This window comes from Trachypithecus francoisi, unplaced genomic scaffold (assembly GCF_009764315.1).
Source record: "Trachypithecus francoisi isolate TF-2019V2 unplaced genomic scaffold, Tfra_2.0 Lachesis_group12, whole genome shotgun sequence".
Taxonomy (NCBI): Eukaryota; Metazoa; Chordata; class Mammalia; order Primates; family Cercopithecidae; genus Trachypithecus; species Trachypithecus francoisi.
This window is the reverse complement of record NW_022681457.1, coordinates 39,775,694-39,800,797: the sequence shown is the minus strand read 5'-3', so window position 1 is coordinate 39,800,797 and position 25,104 is coordinate 39,775,694. Positions and strand designations below refer to the sequence as shown.

Here is a 25,104-nt window from a genome sequence, read left to right as displayed (position 1 = left end):
CCTCCCAGGTTCAAGCTGTTCTCCTGCCTCAGCCTCCTGTGTAGCTGGGATTATAGGCGTCTGCCACCACGTCCAGCTAATTTTTGTATTTTTAGTAGAGACAGTATTTCACCATGTTGGCCAGGCTGGTCTCGAACTCCTGACCTCAGGTGATCCACCCGCGTCAGCCTCCTAAAGTGCTGGGAATTACAGGCATAAGCCACCACGCTCAGCCGTTAACCAGTTTTTAAATAACGAGTTCAATCACCTTTAACCCAGAAAGGTATGATAGGAGGGACTTCATTGTCCTCCAGACAACGGATATTCTGATGGGGTATAAAATTTCAGCTATGTCCTAATATCACATCCATGTATACTAGAGTAACAGCAATAAAACAAGAAGTCACTTATCTTATTTTTGTTTTTCTTACCTACACATTTTGTAGGTATAGGTATGACTGCTAAAGTTTCACTACCGGTAACAAAAGGAAGTAAGTGCATGCTGATTGAACTTTTCTTTACCTTCCATATTATACCTATAAATACTGATCTTGGGCCATTCATCCACTAAATGTTGATGTTCTCCAGAGTTTAATTCACTTTCAACAATTAACTTTCTAAGCAGCTTTATCTACTTGTACTTTCCATTGCTATCCATAAAAGTTAGAATCTGCTTGCCTCTCACCTTAGTTCAGGACCTTTGTTAGACTGCCTTTACCTTATCCAAATATCGCTCAAACTTTACATGCCAAAACTATTCACCCCAACTCCCCAGACCTCATTTCTTTATAGCATCATCTAGTTATCCTGAAGTAATGATAGCTGCCTCCGCAACCAACTGCCCAAAAAGCAACCTGTAATCCTTTTTTGTCTGTTTAACTTCTATCCATACCAGAGTCTAACCTAGTTTTGTTAATTAGGTCTGTTTTTCTCCCTTGGCCCCAACTTCATGCCTGTCTTCCAGTTCATCCTCCGTAGTCCCAGAATTCTTGCATAAACCTAAATACTTCATTACTCTGACCTAAAGAGTTATTAACATTGTTTCCCAGATCATAGTGCCTGCAAGATTTAAAGAGACCTTCATTAACTAGCCACAACTTATTTTTACAACTTGGTATCCTATCACTTATTCTGTGAACTTTGCCTTGTAGTCCTTTGAACCTGTTTTCCATTCCCCAAATACATTTTTACAACCTCTGAGTTAATCTGAAAGGCTTCTCCTCTATCTGGAATGCCTCTCCTCTTTACCTGTAACTTTTTTTTTTTTTTTTTTTTTTTTTTGAGACAGAGTCTGGCTCTCTCGCCCAGGCTGGAGTGCAGTGGCCGGATCTCAGCTCACTGCAAGCTCCGCCTCCCGGGTTCCCGCCATTCTCCTGCCTCCGCCTCCCAAGTAGCTGGGACTACAGGCGCCCGCCTCGTCGCCCGGCTAGTTTTTTGTATTCTTTAGTAGAGACGGGGTTTCACCGTATTAGCCAGGATGGTCTCGATCTCCTGACCTTGTGATCCGCCCGTCTCGGCTTCCCAAAGTGCTGGGATTACAGGCTTGAGCCACCGCGCCCGGCCACCTGTAACTTTTATTCAGCCTTCACACTCAGCTTAAATGTCACCTTGGCCCTGTTAAACAATTCCTAGGTATATGGACTCCACCTAGTTTGATTCTGTAATACCTTCTATTATATACTTACAACAATGAGAATTTTCTTCAGTCATACGTCATTAGACTAAACTTTTTTTTTTTTTTGAGACGGAGTCTCGCTCTATCCCCAGGCTGGGGTGCAGTCTCAGCCTTCTGAGTAGCTGGGACTACAGACCCATGCCACCACGCCCAGCTAATTTTTGTATTTTTAGTAGAGTTGGGGTTTCACCATGTTGACCAGGATGGTCTCAATCTCCTGACCTGGTGATCCACCCGCCTCGGCCTCCCAAAGTGATGGGATTACAGGTTTGAGCCACCGTGCCCGGCCATAGACTGAACTTCTTCAAGGCATGTTATATCCACGTATATATCCCCAAAACAACAGATCCAACATGTTAAAAATGTTCAAAATTTTTTAGATGTTAAAAAATAGAAATGGTGTTTGCTTTTGGCAATGATGAAAAGGTTTATCTACAACTAACCCAGGCCTTAGGCTTGTATGTCACACAAACTTAGGTGCATTTCAAATTAGTTGATGTTTCACAGCATCTCCATTTGTCTCAAATAGCTTATGGAGCCTCTTCCAAACTAGTCTGGTTTCCCATATTTTTACTATATACTCTCACTATTCCTTCCTCTTTCTTCCTCTCCATCACCATCCCCAAGTCCTGCCAGTTTTGACTCCTGCATACTTATTTGTCCTTTCCATCCCAGCCCTAGTTCAAATCCTCAGGCCTTCTCTGACCACCCTGTACAAAACAGTAACATATACTCTTATTTCTCTTACTCTGCTTTATTAATCTTCATAGCTTTCATTTGTTAACCACCTGATAATTGTTTTCCACCCCTCCCGAGCCCCAACGCATCTATTAGATTCGAAACAGTACATGAACAGGGACTGTAAGTTGGGTTACTGATGTCTTGTGTCCAAAGCAGGAACATAGTAGTCATTCAAATTATTTATTGATTTGAGATGGAGTCTCACTCTGTCGCCAAGGCTAGAGTGCAGTGGTGCAGTTTCGGCTCACTGCAATCTCCACCTCCCGGGTTCAAGCCATACTCCTGCCTCAGCCTCCCTAGTAGCTGGGATTATAGGCACCCATCATTATGCCCAGCTAATTTTTGTATTTTTGTAGAGACAGGGTTTCACAATGTTGGCCAGGCTGGTCTTGAACTCCTGACCTCAGGTGATCCACCCTCCTTGGCCTCCCAAAGTGCTTGGGATTACAGGCGTGAGCTACCGCGCCTGGCCTCGAATGATTTTTTAATGTATGTATCTAAGACCACATAGCTTCAGCATGATCTAGCTATATAGACAATATCTGTCTGACAATATCCATGCTTTATTGTTTTAGAGACAGGGTCTTGCTCTGACACCCAGGCTGGAGTGCAGTGGTGCAATCACAGTCCACTACAGCCTCAACCACCCAGGCTCAATCAATCCTCCCACCTCAGCCTCCCAAGTAGCTGAAACTACAGGCGTACATCACCATGCTCGGATAATTTTTTTGTGTTTTTTGTACAGATACGGTTTTGCCATGTTGCCCAGGCTGGCCTTGAAATGACTCAAGTGACACACCCACCTCGGCCTCCCAAAGTACTGGGACTACAAGTGTGAGCCACTGTGCCCTGCCAATATCCATGTTTTAAGAATTCCTGCCGGGCTCGGTGGCTCAAGCCTGTAATCCCAGCACTTTGGGAGGCCGAGACGGGTGGATCACGAGGTCAGGAGATCGAGACCATCCTGGCTAACACGGTGAAACCCCCATCTCTACTAAAAAATACAAAAAACTAGCCGGGTGAGGTGGCGGGCACCTGTAGTCCCAGCTACTCGGGAGGCTGAGGCTGGAGAATGGCGTAAACCCGGGAGGCGGAGCTTGCAGTAAGCTGAGATCGGGCCACTGCACTCCAGCCTGGGCGACAGAGCGAGACTCTGTCTCAAAAAAAGAAAAAAGAAAAAAAAAGAATTCCTTCACATGGCATCTAAGACTCCATCATCATCTCAGTTATGCTTGCATCTTCATTATCTTTTGCTGTCCTTTGCACTCGTGCATGCCTCAATAATAATGAATTGCTTATAGTCCCAATAATTGGCATACAGTTTCTTCGTTCTGTCCTTTTATTCAGTCTCCTCTGAAGGCGCTCCCAAATTCCCATATCTGTTTTGCTAGCTAAATACTTGATCAAAATATATTTCTAGAATATAGGTTAAATTCTGTTAAACATTATAGGATAGGAATGCTGGCAGAAAAAAAATTTCTAGATCTGATTTAAACCAGTATTCATAATCACAGAAATAGTCGTTAAGCTAGAAGAGATATTACAGGTCAGTGATTGCCTCTTTATGTTTGAAGGTAATTCAAATTCATGTCATCAAAATTCTCATTTAGGCTCTTCCACACTGAATTACTGCTGTAACTTTGAGCAAGTATTAGACTTTATGGGTTTCATCTAAAAAATAAAGTGTTAATAATCTGGAGTTTATCTTGAATATACACTGGTTCTACTGACTCAACTAAAACATATGCCAAAAAACATTATTTTAGTTGTATAATTTTTTTGTAGAGATGGGGTTTCACTATGTTGCCCAGGCTAGCCTAGAACTCCTGGATCATGTGATCCTCCCTTCTTGGCCTCCCAAAGTGCTAGGATTATAGGCATGAGCCACCATGCCCAGCCAAAAAATACTTTTGAACATTTTTGCTAGAGTGAACCATTTGACATTCACTATAGGTTTTAACACTGATAAAGGTGATTTTGAAACAGTGCTCGTCTTTCAAAGTCTAAGATCTACATGTGTTTTTGCTATTTACTTCCCAGATTACTGTATACACCATGATTAATTTTAAGTACTAAAACTTATTTCAAAGCCAGTGTTACTTCTGTTAAATTTGTTATTATTACTGTATCATAACTATGTTAAATATAAGGGCAATATACCTCATGAAAATTTTCTGCTTCTCGCTCTTTAATTTCAAGGTCAATTGCTCTCCTTCTTGCTCGCTCTTCTTCTATTTTTTTCTGTATTTCTTTTTCAGACAACTGTCCAATTTTTTCAAACTTGCTTTTTAGGTTTTTAGCTTGAATAGAGCCACTCCTTTTTAATTTGATCAGTTCTTCATATTCTCTGCTCAATCCAAATGTTTCATTTTCTTCCTCTTCCTTAAAAAAAATAATAATAATAATAAGTTTTTTGCTGCCATTTTAGAAAGAGTCTCATTATGTTGCCCAGGCTGGCCTTGAATTCCTGTTTAAGCAATCCTCCTGCCTTAGCTTCCCAAGGAGCTGGGACTACAGTCACATGCCACCATGCGTGACTCAAAAAAAAAAAAAATTGAATATCAGCATACTAGTTTGTACAATAAACCATCCAAAAAATATGCACTATTTCTTATTTGAAACCAAAAATACAGCTTAACCTCTTCTCTAAATGCAGTGTCCAAATATACTAACTCTAAATGGTGCTACAAATTTAAGGCATTATTGAAAACATTCTACTTAAAATACTATTCGCATCAGGGAATATGGTTAAAATCCTCTGATACCCCTTGATAACCTACTAAAACTAAAATATTCATGACAAAATTAGCTTTTCCTAGGAGTTGCAGGAAGAAGGTCTTTGTTAGGGGAAGGCAAAAAAATAATTGAAAGAACAGTAGGCCCGGTGCAGTGGCTCACGCCTGTAATCCCAGCACTTTGGGAGGCCGAGGCTGGAGTGCAGTGGTGCAATCTCGGCTCACTCAAGTTCCGCCTCCCAGGTTCACACTATTCTCCTGCCTCAGCCTCCCGAATAGCTGAGACCACAGGCGTGGTAACGGGTTTTTACCATGTTAGCCGGGATGGTCTCGATCTGACCTCGTGATCTACCCGCCTCAGCCTCCCAACGTGCTGGGATTACAGGCGTGAGCCACCATGCCTGGCCCATCTTGTTCTTTTGTTCAGATTTCTTTCCCCTGACTTTCCACAATTTATTATTACTAGTCCTTTGTAATATTTATCAAACTCTAATACCACCATATGGAATAGTAAAATACTAAAGGTATTCCTGGTATACTTTTCCTGGAGAAGACCTAAAGTTCTAGGCAGAGTTTTAAAAGGTGGAGGCAGAGGGTGTCACAGTCTGGGATGTTATGACATGAAGCTTAATTTCTTGACTCAACCAAGGGGTAAGAGAAAACGTTCCTTTATACTATTTCCACTTTTTAGACTATGTGGGGTGAAAATACACACGACTCATAAGAAACCTAGACCTTGGAATATTTTCCTACAGCACATTCCTGGTATTTATTTATACATTTATATTTATATTCTCAGGGTCCGCTAGATAATTTGCCAGCCACACCTGGGGCAAAGAAGTAAAACTTCCTTTCCCACGTGCCCACTGCCCCAACCCATAAACGGGCACCTTCCAAGAGATTGCAACTTCTGTGTAGGAACTCACTCGGTTCCTAGGTCATAAGTTGGTGAGAGGACCCCACCAAGGTGCCTGCCAAACATGCCATAGCATTGCCAGTCCAAGTCATGAGGCTACATGTTAGACCCCAATCCTGTTCATGTGTGTGTCCTGGCCCCTGGCAGGGACCAAGGCTGATGGTGAATACAGGCCCCAATTCTACCTTTCTCTTCTGCTGCCCACGCAACCCGGGCCACCTAGAGGGATAGCGGCAGAGTGCCAAGAGGGAAGAAAGGCAGGGCCTTGGGAAGGAGGCTGATGAAAACCCATTCCAGGCCTGAACCCGGGAGGCGGAGCTTGCAGTGAGCTGAGATCCAGCCACTGCACTCCCGCCTGGGCGACAGAGCAAGACTCCGTCTCAAAAAAAAAAAAGAAAAGAAAAGAAAACCCATTCCAGGGAGGCAGGAAGGCGGCGTGAAGCTCTAGTAAGCAAAAGCTATAAAGGGCATGCTTCATCGTCCAATCAGCTTTCACTTATATACAACACACAAATTCAAAGGTAAAATTAAGAATTTCAAGACAGTGGCTGGGCATGATGGCTAATGCCTGTAATCCCAGAACTGTGGGAGGCTCCGGTGGGAGGATCGCTTGCCAGGAGTTGGAGACTAGCCTGGGCAACAAAGTGCGATCACCCCATCTTTAGAGAGAGAGAAAAAAAGGCCCGGCTCACGCATGTAATTCCAGCACTTTGGGAAGCTGAGGCAGGTGGATCACGAGGTCAGGAGATCGAGACCATCCTGGCTAACACGGGGAAACCCCATCAATACCAAAAATTACAAAAAATTAGCCAGGCCTGGTGGCAGGCGCCTGTAGTCCCAGCTACTCCAGAGGCTGAGGCAGGGGAATCCGGGAGGCGGAGCTTGCAGTGAGCCAAGATCGCGCCACTACACTCCATCCTGGGCGACAGAGCGAGAATCCGTCTCAAAAAAAAAAACAAAAAAGTGCTGGGCACAGTGGCTCACACCTGTAATCCCAGCACTTTGGGAGGCCAAGGTGGGCGGATCACCTGAAGTCAGGAGTTCGAGATCAGCCTGGCCAACATGGTGAAACTCGTCTCTACTAAAAATAACAAAAATTAGCCAGGCATCGTGGCACATGCCTGTAATCCCAGCCACTCGAGAGGCTGAGGCAGGAGAATTGCTTGAACCTGGGAGGTGGAGGGTGCAATGAACCGAGATCGTGCCATTGCACTCCAGCCTGGGCGACAGAGCAAGACTCCATCTCAAAAAAAGAAAAAAAATAAAAATAAAAATTAGCCAGACATGGTGCTGCATGCACCTAAAGTCCCAGCTACACAGAAGGCTGAGACATGAGGATCACTTAAGCACAGGAGGTCGATGCTGCAGTGAGCCATGTTCACACCACAAAAAAGAATTTCAAGACAGCAACCTCAACATTAAATCCCAAATGCAGGGCCTTCTGAACATGGAGTCTTGTGAGTGCACAAGGTGCATGCCCATGAAGCTGGCACTGTATAGTCTATATATATGTATTGAATATATGCATATCTATGAACTATAAATATAAATAAATAGTAATAGCTCAGTCCCTTGCAAACTTCGATACTTTTTTATTAAACTAGCAAGGAAGGAGTAGTTAAAGCAGACTAGAAAGTACACATAATTGTGCAGACGCCTGTACCATGTAAGCACCTCATAGTAGTATGTCAACTATCCTAAAGGTGAATAATAATACAAAGTTATTATAAGGTGATATAAGTAAAATATTTAGCTAATAAATATGGGTAATATAAATAGATACTTCTTAAAAATCTTACCTCTCCCATTTCCTGTCTCAGTTGTTCAAATTCTTGTTTCTCCATTTCTAGCTTATGCTTCCGTTCTTCCTCTGTTCGTCGTTTTTCTTCTTCCATTTTTTGTTTTAATAATTCTTCAAAATTAATTTCCAGTTTTCCCGGTGTAAGAGATTCTTGAGAGATTGTCTTATACATCTCTGGGGAGTCATCATCTACTACCTATTTAAAATAATTCTTTTATCACTCTGGCCAGAATTATACATACTAAAAAGGGACTATTTCTTGAAGAAACTGGGATTTCTTTACTGTTTGTTTTTAATTTTGGTTTTTGTTTTTTGAGACAGAGTTTCAATCTTATTGCCCAGGCTGGAGTGCAATGGTGTGATCTTGGCTCACCGCAACCTCGGCCTCCCAGATTCAAGCAATTCTCCTGCTTCAGCCTCCTGAGTAGCTGGGATTACAGGCATGCACCACCACACCCAGCTAATTTTGTATTTTTAGTAGACAGGGTTTCTCCATGTTGGTCAGGCTGGTCTTGAACTCCTGACCTGAGGTGATCTGCCCGCCTTGGCCTCCCAAAGTGCTGAGATTACAGGCGTGAGCCACCGTGCCCAGCCAGATTTCGTAAACAGGTTTCACACTGAACAAAAAACAAGGGGACTTAACAGTAAACAAGAAAGTCTCAACACAATGTTCAAAAATAAATAAATAAATGGGAAGATTTATTGGAAAATGTAAGACTGAGGTATTTTGTAACTATCAGGTTACCAGGAAATGGTAACCATCTATTCTCCATCACAATGAAGACAAAAAATACTTTATTCATACCATGAGTACTTTGAATTAGACATTAAGATTTCCTAATTTGAGAACATTTTTAATTGGATTAAAACGGCTCTCCAATTTGGTAATTAAAGCGTTTAAGTTAATCATGATTTTGTCTGAATGAATTAGATAACCCGTCATGATCTCTTCATAATCAGGCAAAAATCATTCTTAGTCCTATGAGTTTATTATTTATTTGCTGTAAGGCTAATTTTAAAGAAATAATAATAGATGATACTGAGAGCTGCCAAGTACAGTTATAAGCACTTTACATGTATTAATTTATTAAATCCTATAACCCTATGAAGTAGTTACTAATATCCCCATTTTACAGACAAGGAAACTGAGGCACTGAAAAGTAATTGTCTAAAGTCAACACAAATACTATGTGGCAAAGCTGGGATTCAAACTTCAAAATCTTTCTAATAAGATTATAGGCCAGGCACAGTGGCTCACGCCTGTAATCCCAGCCCTTTGGGAGGCCAAGGCAGGTGGATCGTGAAGTCAGGAGTTCGAGAGCAGACTGACCAACATGGTGAAACCCCATCTCTACTAAAAATACAAAAATTAGCCGGGTGTGGTGGTGGATGCCTGTAATCCCAGCTACTGGGGAGGCTAAGGCAAGAGAATCACTTGAACCCGGGAGGTGGAAGTTGCAGTGAGCTGAGATCACACCATTGCACTCCAGCCTGGGTGACAGAGCGAGACTCCATCTCAAAAAAAAAAAAAAAGATTATAGACCAGTCATGGTATAACATAACCCTCTGGCCTGAACTGTGACCCTGTGGTTGAAATAGACATAGGAGAACAAGACAAGGGGTATTATTCATTTGCTCCAAGTTTTATCAAGGCAATCCAGGCTTTACCACAGAACTATTTCAACTCAGAAATGATGTTTAAGTGGTTTACAATTCAAAGACTGCCTGTAATTTTTAAATTTTATATATGCATGAACTAAGCTATAGTATGAAATCACAATACTTACTCCTGGATAAATTACAATACTTATTTGTGGATAAGAAAACAATATAAATGTAAAAGGAAGTTTTTCTCTCTTCTCTTTAGAAATGTGTTTAGGAAACTTGGTTTTGTTTTAATGCAGTTTTCTCCCCTGCATTTTTTTCCACTAGTGAATCATGGTAAAAATGCAGTTTTGGCCTACATATCTGCCCCGAGGACTAGGTCTTGTAATCTTCACAGTTACTTCTCTTCTACCGCTTCTAAACCTGCTTATTCTCCAAAAATTAAGTGCATTCACAACGTCTGTAGGATTTCTATGTAGAAACCATTTATGAATCAGGGATTACCTACTGCATGCAAGATTTCAATATCACTTGTTCCATCAACATTTACTGGAGGTCTGTTACGCTAGGCATTGTGCCACATGTTTGATGAACAGTCTTGGCCTCGGAGTAGAAAAGACAGCCATTGGCCGGGCGCGGTGGCTCAAGCCTGTAATCCCAGCACTTTGGGAGGCCAAGACGGGCGGATCACGAGGTCAGGAGATCGAGACCATCCTGGCTAACACGGTGAAACCCCGTCTCTACTAAAAAATACAAAAAAATTAGCCGGGCGAGGTGGCGAGCGCCTGTAGTCCCAGCTACTCGGGAGGCTGAGGCAGGAGAATGGCGTGAACCCGGGAGGCGGAGCTTGCAGTGAGCTGAGATCTGGCCACAGCACTCCAGCCTGGGCGGCAGAGCGAGACTCCGTCTCAAAAAAAAAAAAAAAAAAAAGAAAAGACAGCCATACGTGATAACAATACAGGATTAGCGCTATGATAGAAGAGAACTAAATGCTGTAAGAATTCATGGAAGAAGGTGCTTATTATCAGGAAAGGCTTTCCAGAGGAAATGGAAAGTTATGAATTGGAATTAGGAGAGCATAGGGAAAGGAGTGAGGGACATCTTTCAGACAGTATGAAGGCTGACAGAGTCTCACTTTGAAGAAATACAAACAAATTTAGCATATTTGGAACAAAGAGCAGATTAAGGAAGAATCAAGAAATGAAACAGGAGCAATATACAAGAGCAAGACTATAAAGAAATTTGTTTTAGAAGTTTTTGGATTTTTACTTAAGAAAAGTGTGAACATATTAAGCAAAACAGTAACAAAACACAATCAAAATTTCTTTCTTTTTAAAGATCACTCCTGGCCTTACAGGAAAGAATTGGTTACAGGTAAGATAACAAGTTAATTAGGAGTTGGTCCCAGGCAAATTGTAACAGTAACTTGGATTATAGTAGTGGCAGTGGAAAATGGGGGGAAAACTGACAGATTTTAGAGTGATTTAGGAGGCAGAATAAATGAGACTTAGTGACTGGTTGAACATCAGGCATGAATAAGAAGATAGAAGTGTTTCAGGCTTCCAAGTTTCTGATTTGAGTATCTGTGTGGGCGATAAAGCCAAATAAACACTTGGACATATGTGTCTGATGCTCACCTATACTGAGGAAGAAAACCAGCTTATGATATTACCAAAGCCAATTACAATGTATCAAGAAGGAGATGCAGGGCTCAAGTCTCAAATTGCTTGAAAATTGTTTGTCAGATAACTGTACATTGTACAAACATAAAACTGGTATAGGAAGTACAGTCATAACCTTGTAACAGTTAAGTTAGGTATCAATTTCCAGGAGTGATGAGTGAGCATTTTGGAGAGAGAAATAATTCTGATTAAATGACTCAGGTCACTTAATAATAGTGGGTGGGACGAAAACTAAAAATAAAGAAGGAAAGGAAGGAAATAAAGGAATGAAGGAGGGGAAAAGGGAGTGTGGGAAGGAGGTGGGGAAAGAATGGAGAGGAAGAAAGGAAAAGTTAGGGGAGGAAACTCCCTACTTCTTCTTCTTCCTTGGATACTTAGTTCTGGAAAACATGTCTTCCCAGAGAAGGGAAATAATATTCCATCCTTTGTGCCAACCATGGCAATTTAAATCAGAATCTTCTGAACACTAAACTGAAGCAAATACCTTCAATCAACTGGTGTTATTCCACCAGTTGGGAGACTTCAAAATACATTTGCCATTTCTACTCTTCGCACAGATTCCAGAAATAATAGGGTATTCTCTAAAGTCTAATGATTCTATTAATATATTCTCAAAGGTGAATTCTAATAGCATTCTCCAGTTAGCTTCTGTCTTACCATGTTTCTCCTTGCTTCAGCAAATGCCTTCTTTTCTTCCTCTATTCTCCTTCTGGCTTCTTCTTCTGCTTTCCTTTTTTCATCTTCTCTTCTTTGCCTTTCTATTTCTTCAAAACTGAGTTTGAGTTTACCAGGGCGGTACCCTTTAAAACTTTTTGCTGTGTCTTGGTTTTCCTCTTCTTCATTTACCTAACAAAATAAACAATTCATTACTAAGAATTGAGATTCATCAGAAAAAGGAATGAATTATCAATCAAAAGGCACAGAATTAGCCACTTCACATAGGACTGTTTGAATGCCCTTAATATACTTGACCAAAATCCCCTTCCTTTTTAATGTCTTATATGATAAAATATTCAAGTTTGGAGAAATTCCATATAAAGATGTACTCAGGTTAAATAAAACTTCTCAAGAAAGTCAAATTTCTGTAGATAAATTTGAATATTAAAACATTTTGGCTGGGCGCGGTGGTTCAAGCCTGTAATCCCAGCACTTTGGGAGGCCGAGACGGGCGGATCACGAGGTCAGGAGATGGAGACCATCCTGGCTAACACAGCGAAACCCCGTCTCTACTAAAAAAAAAATACAAAAAACTAGCCGGGCGAGGTGGCGGGCGCCTGTAGTCCCAGCTACTCGGGAGGCTGAGGCAGGAGAATGGCGTAAACCCGGGAGGCGGAGCTTGCAGTGAGCTGAGATCCGGCCACTGCACTCCAGCCTGGGTGGCAGAGCAAGACTCCGTCTCAAAAAAAAAAAAAAAAAAAAGTAAAACGTTTTTAGCCGGGTGTTGTGGCGGCTCATGCCTGTAATTCCAGAACTTTAGGAGGCAGGAGGATCGCTTGAGCCCAGGAGTTCAAGACCAGCCTGGGCAACAGAGCAAGACCTCGTCTCTACTAAAAACCAAAAAACACATTATAGCCATTGTGGTGGTCTGTGTCCGTAGTCCCAGCTACTCGAGAAGCTGAGGTGCCCCTTGGGCCCAGTAGGTTGAGGCTGCAGTGAGGGGTTACTGTTGAGTATTAACTTTCCCAGAACAAATATAAAATGTGTATGTGTGTGCTATCATTGGGGTTCAAGTATATCTACACAGAATCTCTTTGGTAGTAAAATAAGGTTCTCATTTTGTAATTTTTGTAGTTTTTTTTTTTTTTTTACTGTGAACTGTGGTGCCTTATACTAATCAGATAAAAGATTATTATCTAGAACTATTTTATGTAAAATTCCAGCTTTATGATTTTATCATTAAAGTTTTAATTTATTATTAAATTTACTATAATATTCATTGAAATGCATTATTATTTAATAATACTATTTCTTTATTAAGTTGACCACCAGAAATATCTAAAATATGTAGATACTATGCAGCTATACCCAAGAGTAATAACATTTTCTTTTTTTTTTTTTTTTTGAGACGGAGTCTTGCTCTGTCGACCAGGCTGGAGTGCAGTGGCCGGATCTCAGCTCACTGCAAGCTCCGCCTCCTGGGTTCACGCCACTCTCCTGCCTCAGCCTCCTAAGTAGCTGGGACTACAGGCGCCCGGCCACCTCGCCCGGCTAGTTTTTTTTTTTTTTGTATTTTTTTAGTAGAGATGGGGTTTCACTGTGTTAGCCAGGATGGTCTCCATCTCCTGACCTCGTGATCCGCCCGTCTCGGCCTCCCAAAGTGCTGGGATTACAGGCTTGAGCCACCGCGCCCGGCCCTGAGTAATAACATTTTCAAATAAATGTCTAGAAAATTAAATTTTTATATATATAATTACTAGAACATCATTCAAGAAAGCTGATCAAGAAATTTCTGTAACTTTAAAATTACAAATATTCCATTTTTAGATCCTTTTTTTTTTTGAGACAGGATCTCACTCTGTCACCCAGGCTGGAGTCCAGTGGCTCATTCATAGTTCACTGTAGCCTTGATTTCCCAGGCTCAAGCAATCCTCTCACCTCAGCACCCGGGGAGCTTGGACTACAGGTCTGTGCCACTACACCTGACTAATTTTTGTATTTGTTTTTGTAGAAACATGGTTTCTACATGTTGCTCAGGCTGGTCTCAAACTCCTGAGCTCAAGGGATCTGCCTGCCTCAGCCTCCCAAAGTGCTGAGATTACAGGCATGAGCCACCATGCCTGGCCCATTTTTAAATCTTAAAATGAATCAGTGTATTCTTATTTCAATTTTACTTTTTATTGATAAATCTATTAATACCATAATAATAGTTAACATTTTCGAAGAACTACTGTATATGTAATAAACACCATTTTAAGTGCTTCCTAGATATTAACTCATTTAACCATTTAAGAAATAGGCATTTAAAAAAATCCAAGTCATTGTGGAAGTTAAAAAAAAAAAAGAAGTAGGCGCTTTCATTTTTACCGTTTTAAAAACCAAGAAACTAAGAGAGAGATTTAATTAATTAACACAGTGAGAGATTAAAACAGTTGTCCATGGTAACACAGTTAGTAAATGGCTGATATCTGAATCTAGACAATCCGGCTCCACAATCCATGCTCTTAACCACCACACTACACACACACACACACACACACACACAGGCATGCACACAAATACATACACACATACACTTATTTTTATTTTTATTTTATTTTATTTTTGTTTTTTAGACGGAGTCTCGCTCTGCCGCACAGGCTGGAGTGCAGTGGCCGGATCTCAGCTCACTGCAAGCTCCGCCTCCCGGGTTTATGCCATTCTCCTGCCTCAGCCTCCCGAGTAGCTGGGACTACAGGCGCCCGCCACGTCGCCCGGCTAGTTTTTTGTATTTTTTAGTAGAGATGGGGTTTCACCGTGTTAGCCAGGATGGTCCCGATCTCCTGACCTCGTGATCCGCCCGTCTCGGCCTCCCAAAGTGCTGGGATTACAGGCTTGAGCCACCGCGCCCGGCCACACATACACTTAATAGGGCAAACTGCATACTCCACTGTAAACTGTTATTCTGGTATGTTCAAACAGTTGAAAAACTGGACTGCTGAGGACAAGTTTACACTTATAATCAGTCCTGCATCCATGTCACTAAGCACACTGCAGATTGAACTAACAGATGAAGGAAACCAGGTTCATTGAGTAATTATTTTGCAAACATATATTAATAACAATTTATAAAAATAAAAATTTAAAGCATATTGGGTAAAATGCCCCAGAGTGGAAACTGGAAAACAGTATGGATTTTTTTTTTTTTTTTGAGACAGTCTCACTTTGTTATCCAGGCTGGAGTGCAATGGTGCAATCTTGGCTCACTGCAACCTCCATCGCCTGGGTTCAAGTGATTCTCGTGCCTTAGCCTCCCAAGTAGCTGGGATTACAGGTGTGTGCCAACACAGCCAGCTAATTTTTGTATTTTTAGTAGAGATGGGATTTCACAATGTTGCCCAGGCTGGTTTCAAACTCCCAACCTCAGCTGATCTACCCACCTTGGCCTCCCAAAGTGCTGGGAATTACAGGCGTGAGCCACCATGCCTGGCCTAGACATATTTTATATATGAAATATGTATACAACTGGAAAATCAGCCCTTCTATATGTAAAATCTCTTTGAATTTATAGTAATGAACCTTATCTAAAGCCAGCTAACTTCATTAATATTAATTGTAAGGTTTAAATATGTAGATTTACCATTTGCCGCCTTGCTTCTTCAAAAGCACGCTTCTCTTCTTCTAAACGTTTCCTTGCTTCCTCTTCAGCTTGCTTCTTTCGGTTTTCTTGTCTTTGTCGCTCCAGTTCTTCAAAAGTTAGTTTCAATTTTCCAGGAGAAAGTGATTCTTTTTTTGCTTCACTTTCTATTTCATCATCCTAAGAAAACATTATGAAAACCCACCTTTTATTCATAAAGGAAAATGCTAACTTAAACTGCCTTGATTTGTTTCTTAAAAAACAAACAAAAAAACCTTACCATAACTAATGAAAGACACTTTGCTTCCTTGAGAGATCGTCGTTGTTCATCATATCTTATTCTTTTATCTTCCTCATACTTGATCCTTTCTTTCTCTTCACGTTCTTTTTCTAGATCCTCAAAATTCTTTTTCATTTTTCCAGATGTTTTATATGATTTAACAGGTACCACAGTTATAAGTAGTGAATCATCTCCTTCCTATTTTATAAAATGAATAATTAGCATATTTCTTCTTAATCAAAATTGGGTTTCATGGGACTTTACCTCCATAATAAGTGAATTCCATTACATTGCCATCAATGTTATTATGAAGAACAAACAATTATATTTTACAGATTATTATTAAACATCTCCTACTCTAAATTCTTTGTGCATTGTGAGTTAATCTTAGTGAAATCCATTGCTGATGAGGTTCAAGAAGCATTCTATTTCCTAGAAGATGGAGTTAATACAGCTGTTCAGATAACGAAACTGCAGTGGCATTGCCTGAATTAAGCTGTTTGTGCACTAATCCACAAAATGTGCATGTGAATGTACTGTAAATCAATTTGATGGTGGACAGATTCAGTTTAAATTTTAAAAAGTTTCTTCATATGATTTTTCTCTCTAAGCTTTTAAATACTTAATGAAACTAGTATTTAGTGAGAAAAAAACACAGTTTTTCCAAGTGATTTCTTAAACATATATATTATAGATAAAACTCTCTGGTATTTGATTGTATTAAAATATTTTAAATTTATTATTTAATTCATTTTAATTATATAATCTATTGTTGCCTCTGACTTTTTAAAAAACCTAGAAGAGTTATGAAATGAAACACATGGTCCTGAGATAAAATTGCTCCCAATTTATGGGCTGTAGTTTTAGGCACACCATCAAATTGAAAGGTTTTTAACTTATTCTGTTAGATGAAAGGGATGACTAAAATTTTTGTGGTTGTTGAACATTTCTTCATGGTAACAGATACTGCACTCTATACTATTATATAAAAACCAAAACATAAACTCTCAGGAACTCTGAGGAAAGAAGACAAATGATGAAAATAAAATTGCCTTTTTATAAATGTTAGCGTTCAATAATCAGCTGTTAGTAACAGTTCAAAAAATACATTGTCTTGGCAGAGTATCTAAAACTGAGACTAATAAGCTTGTCTTTCTAACCTATGAAAGCAAAACAAAACATACTTTTCTTTAAAACACTAAGCTATAGTGTTTGAAAGTGCAAAAGTATGCTCTTGCTTTGCAAAACATACTTTTTTGTTATTTCTATATTTATAATAAAAATAATAAAAGCCCTTTTAATTTTTTATTATATTAAAAGATAATTTGTGAATCAGATAATTTTAGGTGAATGTTTCATTAAAGGAAATTTCTGTTTACCTCTGATGCTGATTCAGTTCCCGTATTGTTTATGTCCTCAATCTATTGAATGAGAATTTTATATCATTACATTACATCAGATTTCTACTTTTTGCTTTTAAACATACAACTGGAAAGTAATTTAGTTGTGACTTATAGTAAATTTTCAAATTTATAATTTTTGAAATATGTTTATGTTGTTCCAAATTAGCCAAATATGTCCTTTATATTTGTTGTTGCATATTGATATCAATATCAATATCCAGAAAACAACATATTAAGAAAACAATCAGGCTGGGCGAGGTGGCTCATGCCTGTAATTCCAGCACTTTGGGAAGCCGAGGTGGGCAGATCACTTGAGCCCAAGAGTTCAAGACCAGCTTGGGCAACATGGCGAGATCCCTTCTCTACAAAAAGCACAAAAATTAGCTGGGCATGGTGGCACGCACCTGTGGTCCCAACTACTCTGGAGGCTGAGGCAGGAGGATCACTTGAGCCCAGGAGGTTAAGGCTGCAGTGAGCCATGTTCAAGCCACTGTACTCCAGTGTGGGTGACAGAGTGAGACCCTGTTTCAAGAAAAAAAAGAAAGAAAAACAGAAAAAATTAAGACAAAGCCTACCTTTGTAACCCAGAAACTGAATAACAGAGCAAACTCTTATGACCAAGCTGTTGAGCTTACAAGCAGCAAGTTTTTTTTTTTTTTTTTTTTGAGACGGAGTCTTGCTCTGCCACCCAGGCTGGAGTGCAGTGGCCGGATCTCAGCTCACTGCAAGCTCCGCCTCCCGGATTTACGCCATTCTCCTGCCTCAGCCTCCCGAGTAGCTGGGACTACAGGCGCCCGCCTCGTCGCCCGGCTAGTTTTTTGTATTTTTTAAGTAGAGACAGGGTTTCACCGTATTAGCCAGGATGGTCTCGATCTCCTGACCTCGTGATCCGCCCGTCTCGGCCTCCCAAAGTGCTGGGATTACAGGCTTGAGCCACCGTGCCCGGCCAGCAAGTATTAATTTAATTAGCAATTTAAACCGAGACACACAGAAACACTTCTCCATTCTTTGTCACTGCCCCATCAAAAGGAAAACCTATCCATTAGCAATCTAATACTTGTCATGATTATATTTTACAACATAAGTATAGGGCAAAAATAAAACTGATACAATAACAGTGCAGTGAAACATGTAGGCTAGTTTATTTATTTTTTTGAGACAGAGTCTCGTGCTGTCACCCAGGCTGGAGTGTAGTGGTATAGTCTCAGGTCACTGCACCTTCTGGGTTCAAGCAATTCTCCGGCCTCAGCCTCCTGAGTAGCTGGGACTACAGGTGCACACCATCGCGCCCGGCTAATTTATGTATATTTAGTAGAGACAGGGTTTCACCATGTTGGCCAGGCTGGTCTCGAACTCCTGACCTCAAGTGATCCGCCCACCTCAGCCTCCCAAAGTGCTGGGATTACAGGCATGAGCCACCGTGCCCAGCTGGGATAGAATAGTTTAGAAGGGAAAATAATTCTGATAGTCATGTTTTCTCTATATTTTGACTAAGTCTAAGTAGGAAAGCTCCTCATTTAAAAAGTGAGAGCTCGGCCAGGCACAATGGCTCAAAAAAAAAAAAAAAAAAAGACTTCTCTTTCTAAAAGAACACTGACAACTCCTGTATAAATCATGTTAATCGGCCGGGCGCGGTGGCTCAAGCCTGTAATCCCAGCACTTTGGGAGGCCGAGACGGGCGGATCACGCGGTCAGGAGATGGAGACCATCCTGGCTAATGGTGAAACCCCGTCTCTACTAAAAAAAACAAAAAACTAGCCGGGCGACATGGCGGGCGCCTGTAGTCCCAGCTACTCGGGAGGCTGAGGCGGGAGAATGGCGTAAACCCGGGAGGCGGAGCTTGCAGTGAGCTGAGATCCGGCCACTGCACTCCAGCCTGGACGACAGAGCGAGACTCTGTCTCAAAAAAATAAAAATTAAAAATAAATAAATAAATAAATAAATCATGTTAATCTCTCAATAAAAAGATCCAGGAGGCTGGACATGGTGGTTCATGCCTGTATTCTCCCAACTTTGAGAGGCCAAGGTGGGAGGATCTCTTGAGCCCAGGAGTTTGAGACGAGCCTGGGCAACAAAGTGAGACCCCATCTCTACAAAAAAAAATTTTTTGGTAGATTTTTTTCTGTAGAGACAGCAGGGTCTTGCTGTGTTGCCCAGGCTTGAGTACAGTGGTGCAACCTTGGCTCACCACAACCTTTGCCTCCCGAGCTGAAGCGATCATCCTCCCACTGCTGCCTCCCAAGTAGCTGGGACTGCAGACATGCGCCACCATGCTCACTAATTTTTTTATTTTTATTTTTGTAGTAACAAGGTTTTACTATATTGCTCAGGCTGACCTTGAGGTCCTGGGCTCAAGCAATCCACCTGCTTCGGCCTCCCAAAGTGCTGGTATTACAGGTGTGAGCCACCACACCTGGCCAAGAAGTTTTTTAAAAATTAGCCAAGCATGGTGGCATGCATCTGTAGTCCCAGCTACTTAGGAGGCTGAGGTAGGAGAATTGCTTGAACCCAGAAGGTTGAGGATGCAATGAGCTGTGATTGCACCCCTGCACTCCAGCCTGGGCAACAGAGCAAGACTCTTTTTTTTTCTTTTTGAGACGGAGTCCCGCTCTGTCGCCCAGGCTGGAGTGCAGTGGGGCGATCTCGGCTCACTGCAAGCTCCGCCTCCCGGCTTTACGCCATTCTCCTGCCTCAGCCTCTCGAGTAGCTGGGACCACAGGCGCCCGCCACGGCGCCCGGCTAATTTTTTGTATTTTTAGTAGAGACGGGGTTTCACCGTGTTAGTCAGGATGGTCTTGATCTCCTGACCTTGTGATCCGCCCACCTCAGCCTCCCAAAGTGCTGGGATTACAGGCGTGAGCCACCGCGCCCGGCCAAGACTCTGTCTTAAAAAAAAAAAAAAATGAAAAGATCCAGGAGATAAGGTGAAAAGCCAGACATTGAGAATATAGAAGAGAGAAATACTAAATTTATTAACTCAACTTTCTTTTATTGCTGCTGCTGCTACAACCTTCCCAAACCCAGGTTTTTTGTGTTGTTGTTGTTGTTGTTGTTGTTTGTTTTTGGTGCAGTGGCCTGATCATGAACCTCCTGGGTTCAAGCAATCCTCCCACTTTAGCATCCCAAGTAGCTGGGACTATAGGCACCCACCACCACCTCCTGGCTAAGTTGTTTGTCTGTTTTTAAGAGCTGAGGTCTCACTATATTGTTACCCAGCCTGTTTCCCCGATCTCTATTAGCTTATGGTAAAATAATAAAGTATGTTTGAAGATCTTTTTTGCTTTCTTCTTTGCTCACTTTAAACCATTACCAAAACAAGAAAACATTGGAGCATACTTTTTTTTTTTCAACAAACAAGGAAAAAGATAAATCTGTCTAAGTAGCCATCGTGTCAGTATATTCTCAGAGATCAGATATTCAGAAGTTCAGTCATAGTGTTGACTTTCAGAAGACAACATTGAAGAGCCGCTTCCTATTTCTTTTGCTTTATAAAAAACGAAACTCCTTTTGCTTCTTCCCAAATCAACTTCCTTCTCTCCTTTTTCTTTTCAACATCTCCTTCTCTTCCCTCAACATTAACTTCTCTTTTTTCTAAGCTGATGGACTTTAACTTTGCTCATCAGGGTATCCTCAAAGATGAACAGATAATATCAAATCAAGTTTCTTCCCCAAATTGATTCTAACATCCACTATATCTACTATGAATCCCCACCCACCACCCTACCATCTTTTTTTTTTTTTTTAAGAGACAAGGTCTCTCTGTTGCCGGGTGAAAGTGCAGTGGAATGATCATAGCTCACTGCATCCTCAAACTCCTGGGCTCAAGCAATCCCTACCTCAGCCTCCCAAGGTGCTGGGATTACAGGCATGAGTCACCATGTCTAGCTCTCATTTTTAATTCATTGTAAGATCCTAGAATCTCCAAATCTTGTAGGTCACCAAGACTTTCAGCTACCCCCGACTCAAGAATCCTTTTTATGGCATTCTTGCATATAGATTTATACAAATAAATTTTACAAACAAACATTCAAACTCTTCTTGACTACCTATGCCATACTTTACTCCTTATATTCAAAGATACATTAAATTATATTAGAGTGGAGTGGAAAATGTACTTAATTAGATTTGACAATTTACATATTTACAAGATAAAATTACTAGGCTGGGTACAGTGGCTCATGCCCGTAATTACTTTGGGAGGCCGAGGTGGGCAGATCATTTGAGATCAGGTGTTCAAGACCAGCCTGGCCAACATGGTGAAACCCTGTCTCTACTAAAAATACAAAAAAATTAGCTGGGAGTGGTGGCACGTGCCTGTAGTCCCAGCTACTCGGGAGGCTGAGGCAGGATAATCACTTGAACCCGGGAGGCAGAGGTTGCAGTGAGCCGAGATTTTGCCACTGCACTCCAGCCTCGGTGACAGAGCGAGACTCCGTCTCAATTTAAAAAAAAAAAAAAAAAGGCCAGTGCGGCGACTGATGCCTGTAATCCCAGCACTTTGGGAGTCCGAGGCAGGTAGATCACCAGAGGTCAGGAATTCAAGATCAACCTGGCCTACATGGCGAAAACCCGTCTCCACTAAAAATACAAAAATTAGCCAGGTGTGGTGGTGGGCACCTGTAAGCCCTGCTACTCAGGAGGCTGAGACAGGAGAATTGCTTCAAGCTGGGAGGTGGAGGTTGTAGTGAGCCAAGATTACACAATTGTACTCCAGCCTGGGCGACAAGAGTGAAACTGTCTCAAAAAAAAAAAAAAAAAAATGACTACCCTGCTGGATTTCAGACTTGCATGGGCCCTGTAACCCCTTTGTTTTGGACAATTTCTCCCATTTGGAACTGCTGTATTTACCCAATACCTGTACCCCCTTTACAAATCCAGGGTAAATACATTTCTTTAGTAAGTATGGCATATGCTTTGCTTTCATTGTCATTTTTCTTTTTCAGAAAGGTAATGGAAACTGAAGGGAGCATAGCAAAAGACTGAAAGCACTTAATGTATGGCTTTAAAAGACCAGCTGATATGGTTTGGCTCTGTGTCCCCATCCAAATCTCATCTTGAATTGTACTCCCATAATTCCCACATGTTGTGGGCGGGACCCGGTGGGAGATAATTTGAATCATGGGGGTGGGGGTGGTTTCCCCCATACTGTTCTCGTGGTAGTGAATAAGTCTCATGAGATCTGATGGTTTTATCAGAGGTTTCCGCTTTTGCATCTTCTTCATTTTCTCTTGCCACTGCCATGTAAGAAGTGCCTTTCACCTCCCTCCATGATTCTGAGGCCTCCCCAGCCATGTAGAACTGTAAGTCCAATAAAACCTCTTTTATTTTCCAGTCTTGGGTATGTCTTTATCAGCAGCATGAAAACAGACCAGCATGTAAAAGTATTGTTATTAGAAGATTAGCATTTTGTTAGGTACTCATGGATAATTTATATGTGACATTGCCTTACATCTTTGTAAAATCTTCTAACCTGTAAAGAAAAATAAGGAATGTAGACGGGGTGAGGAATGTGGATAGAATGGTAAGATTGTATATGACAGAAATCATCTCACCATTCTACCTTAAAACAGGCATATTCTGCCCATATCCTTCTAGGCATCTGATGTTAAATATTTTACCTTCAGCTCTTTTCAGGTTAGCTGCCTTTGTTTTTTTTTTCTTTGAGGCGGATCATACTCTGTCACCCAGGCTGGAGTCCAGTGGCATGATCTTGGCTCACTGCAACTTCCACCTTTCAGGCTCAAGCGAACCTCCTACCTCAGCCTTCTGAATAGCTGGGACTACAGGCACTTGCCACCATGCCCAGCTAATTTTTGTATTTTTTTGTAGAGACGGGATTTTGCCATGTTACCGAAGCAATCCACCCACCTTGGCCTCCCAAAGTGCTGAGATTACAGATGTGAGCCACCATGCCCAGACGGTTAGCTGCTTTTTAATAGGTTTATGTTATATTAAAATATTTTAATTAGGCAACATACTGATTAGTTTTACTTTGCACAGTTAGTTTCAGAAACAAAGACGAACTTAATCTTTAGTGATACCTGCTCAGCCCTTTTTGCTAATTCACGCTGTATTTTCCTCTTTTCTAACATATCCTGCTCAATTCTGCGTTTTCGTTCCTCCTCCGTTCTCTTCCTTTGTTCCTCTTGTCTTTGTTTCTCCATTTCAGCAAATCTACCCTTAACAGTTCCTAAGAATATATGAAAAAAATGTTTAATAATTGGCTATGTTTCTATTTTGCAATTTAATTTGCTATTTACTTCTCAAGCTTCTTACCTGTTAATTTTGGAACATAAGCCTTTTCTACTTTAGAAGATACATCTTCCTCATCATCAGAAGCAAGCATTTCTTTAATCTAGATGGTTAAATAAACTAATGTGAGTACATGTCCAAAAATTAGACTAAATCATATTATATGCAGAGTTTAAATTAGGTTACAAATACAGAAAAGTATTTTAGTTATAGTTAATATGAAATGTGGTTAATGTGAATAAGTACAATTTAAATTAAAAAAATGAAAACAAGTATTTTCACGAGAACAAAGTAAAATAAAGTAACCTCCTGCTTTCTCCTGTTCCATTCTCTCTCTCTAATATATTGTTCTTTTCTTCTTTGCTTTTCGTCTCTAGATCTCCTTTGATTTCTTTCTTCCCTGGCTCTCTGCATGGCTTCAAACTTATCCTTTACATCACCCTTGCCAAGTTTTGGTACATAGGTTTTTGGGACAGGTTTAGATGAAGAAAGCAGAATCTTCATTAGAAGAAAATAAAGAAAAGAAAGTTAATGAAAAAGATAGGAAGAAATTAGGTAAAGATAGATAAGAATAAGCAATATAAAAAATATATATTGAAACATAAAATAGAAATGTGTTTGAATGCTTTATTTGACTATCACAACCTGATTAGATACTTTCTAAAACCTATGAAAAATGACATTACAGAAAACATGAGAGTAGAAATTTAACTGTTATATATTAATGAAATCCCTTTTTGTGGGTAGCATTCCACCGAAGCTGAAAGCCAGTAAAATATAAAAATAAAATTCTGAATTCTAATTAAAAACTATCTTTTATTGTCTAACTCCATTATTAAAGATTCAGAGTTGATATCACTTGCTAAAAAGGTACCCAAACTAATTTCAGTAAATTTGGTGAAGTTGAAAACAAAGCAAAAGTTTAGGCTTTAAAATTTAGAGGCTAATGCACATTTTACACCCTTCCTGGTTTCTATATCTAATATAAGCAAAACTGAAGGCCAGTCCTTTAGTCCTTATTTGTGGCTGAGGTACACCACGGTCTGTGGGCACAAGCTGTGATTTATATTGTTACTATTACTTCCCATCTATAACTTCCTTAAACCACATTAAAAATGTGTAAGAAGGCTATATCATTCTATATAGGGTGGGCTGTACGAGCAATTCCATATGGCAAGAGAGCTTCACAAAGAACAGGAATCTGGTAGAAGACTGAAGAAATGATTTTCCTCCACTCTATAACCAGGAAAGCAAATTATTTTCATCACTTTTAAAATTAAGCTGATTTCTAAATGAAATTTCAGTAAATAAAATGTGTGCCTCAGAACACCAAACCCTTTTTCCTAGTGATAATGACAATTGCTTAATTAATCTGTGGCACATCCAGCCTGTATTTTGTAATCTATTATGTGTCATTGGTCATTTAAGGGTTAATTTTATAATTCTGAGTGTCAGCAACTGAACTCTTCTTACGACAACTCTCAGTATCTACAGTCAAGAACCAGAAAAAAGCTAAAAATTAAAAAATATACATAAGGCACTAAAAAGATTCCTTACCTAAGAGGGAATTATGCTTTCTCCTGTGAGTATAGGTCAAACTTTGTTTTAATACTAAAATAATACTTTCTAAGAGTTATCAAGAACAAAACATTTAAAATTCTACTCAGAATGCTAGCTATCACATCCACTTCACTATCATTCACAAATTTAGTACTCATGCTTTGTAGAATTTCCTAGAACCCAAATGAAAATACTAGCCCAA

General features: G+C 40.5%; 1 protein-coding gene across 10 annotated transcripts in view; it reads right to left on the bottom strand.

The window, feature by feature from the left end:
- The window catches only part of NEXN (nexilin F-actin binding protein), a 53,515-nt gene that overhangs the window by 3,837 nt on the left and 24,574 nt on the right, over nucleotides 1-25,104 (bottom strand). For 4 of the 10 annotated variants that reach the window (XM_033225376.1, XM_033225375.1, XM_033225373.1 and 1 more), the window contains exons 3-11: nucleotides 23,649-23,840; nucleotides 23,367-23,445; nucleotides 23,132-23,280; nucleotides 17,067-17,108; nucleotides 15,688-15,885; nucleotides 15,411-15,587; nucleotides 11,792-11,980; nucleotides 7,846-8,043; nucleotides 4,556-4,777 (exon numbers count right to left, since the gene is read on the bottom strand). In XM_033225376.1, the coding sequence (XP_033081267.1) occupies nucleotides 4,556-4,777; nucleotides 7,846-8,043; nucleotides 11,792-11,980; nucleotides 15,411-15,587; nucleotides 15,688-15,885; nucleotides 17,067-17,108; nucleotides 23,132-23,280; nucleotides 23,367-23,445; nucleotides 23,649-23,840 (1,446 nt within the window). The remainder of the gene's footprint in view (nucleotides 1-4,555; nucleotides 4,778-7,845; nucleotides 8,044-11,791; nucleotides 11,981-15,410; nucleotides 15,588-15,687; nucleotides 15,886-17,066; nucleotides 17,109-23,131; nucleotides 23,281-23,366; nucleotides 23,446-23,648; nucleotides 23,841-25,104) is intronic. The other 6 variants (XM_033225381.1, XM_033225378.1, XM_033225379.1 and 3 more) reach the window with 3 other exon arrangements.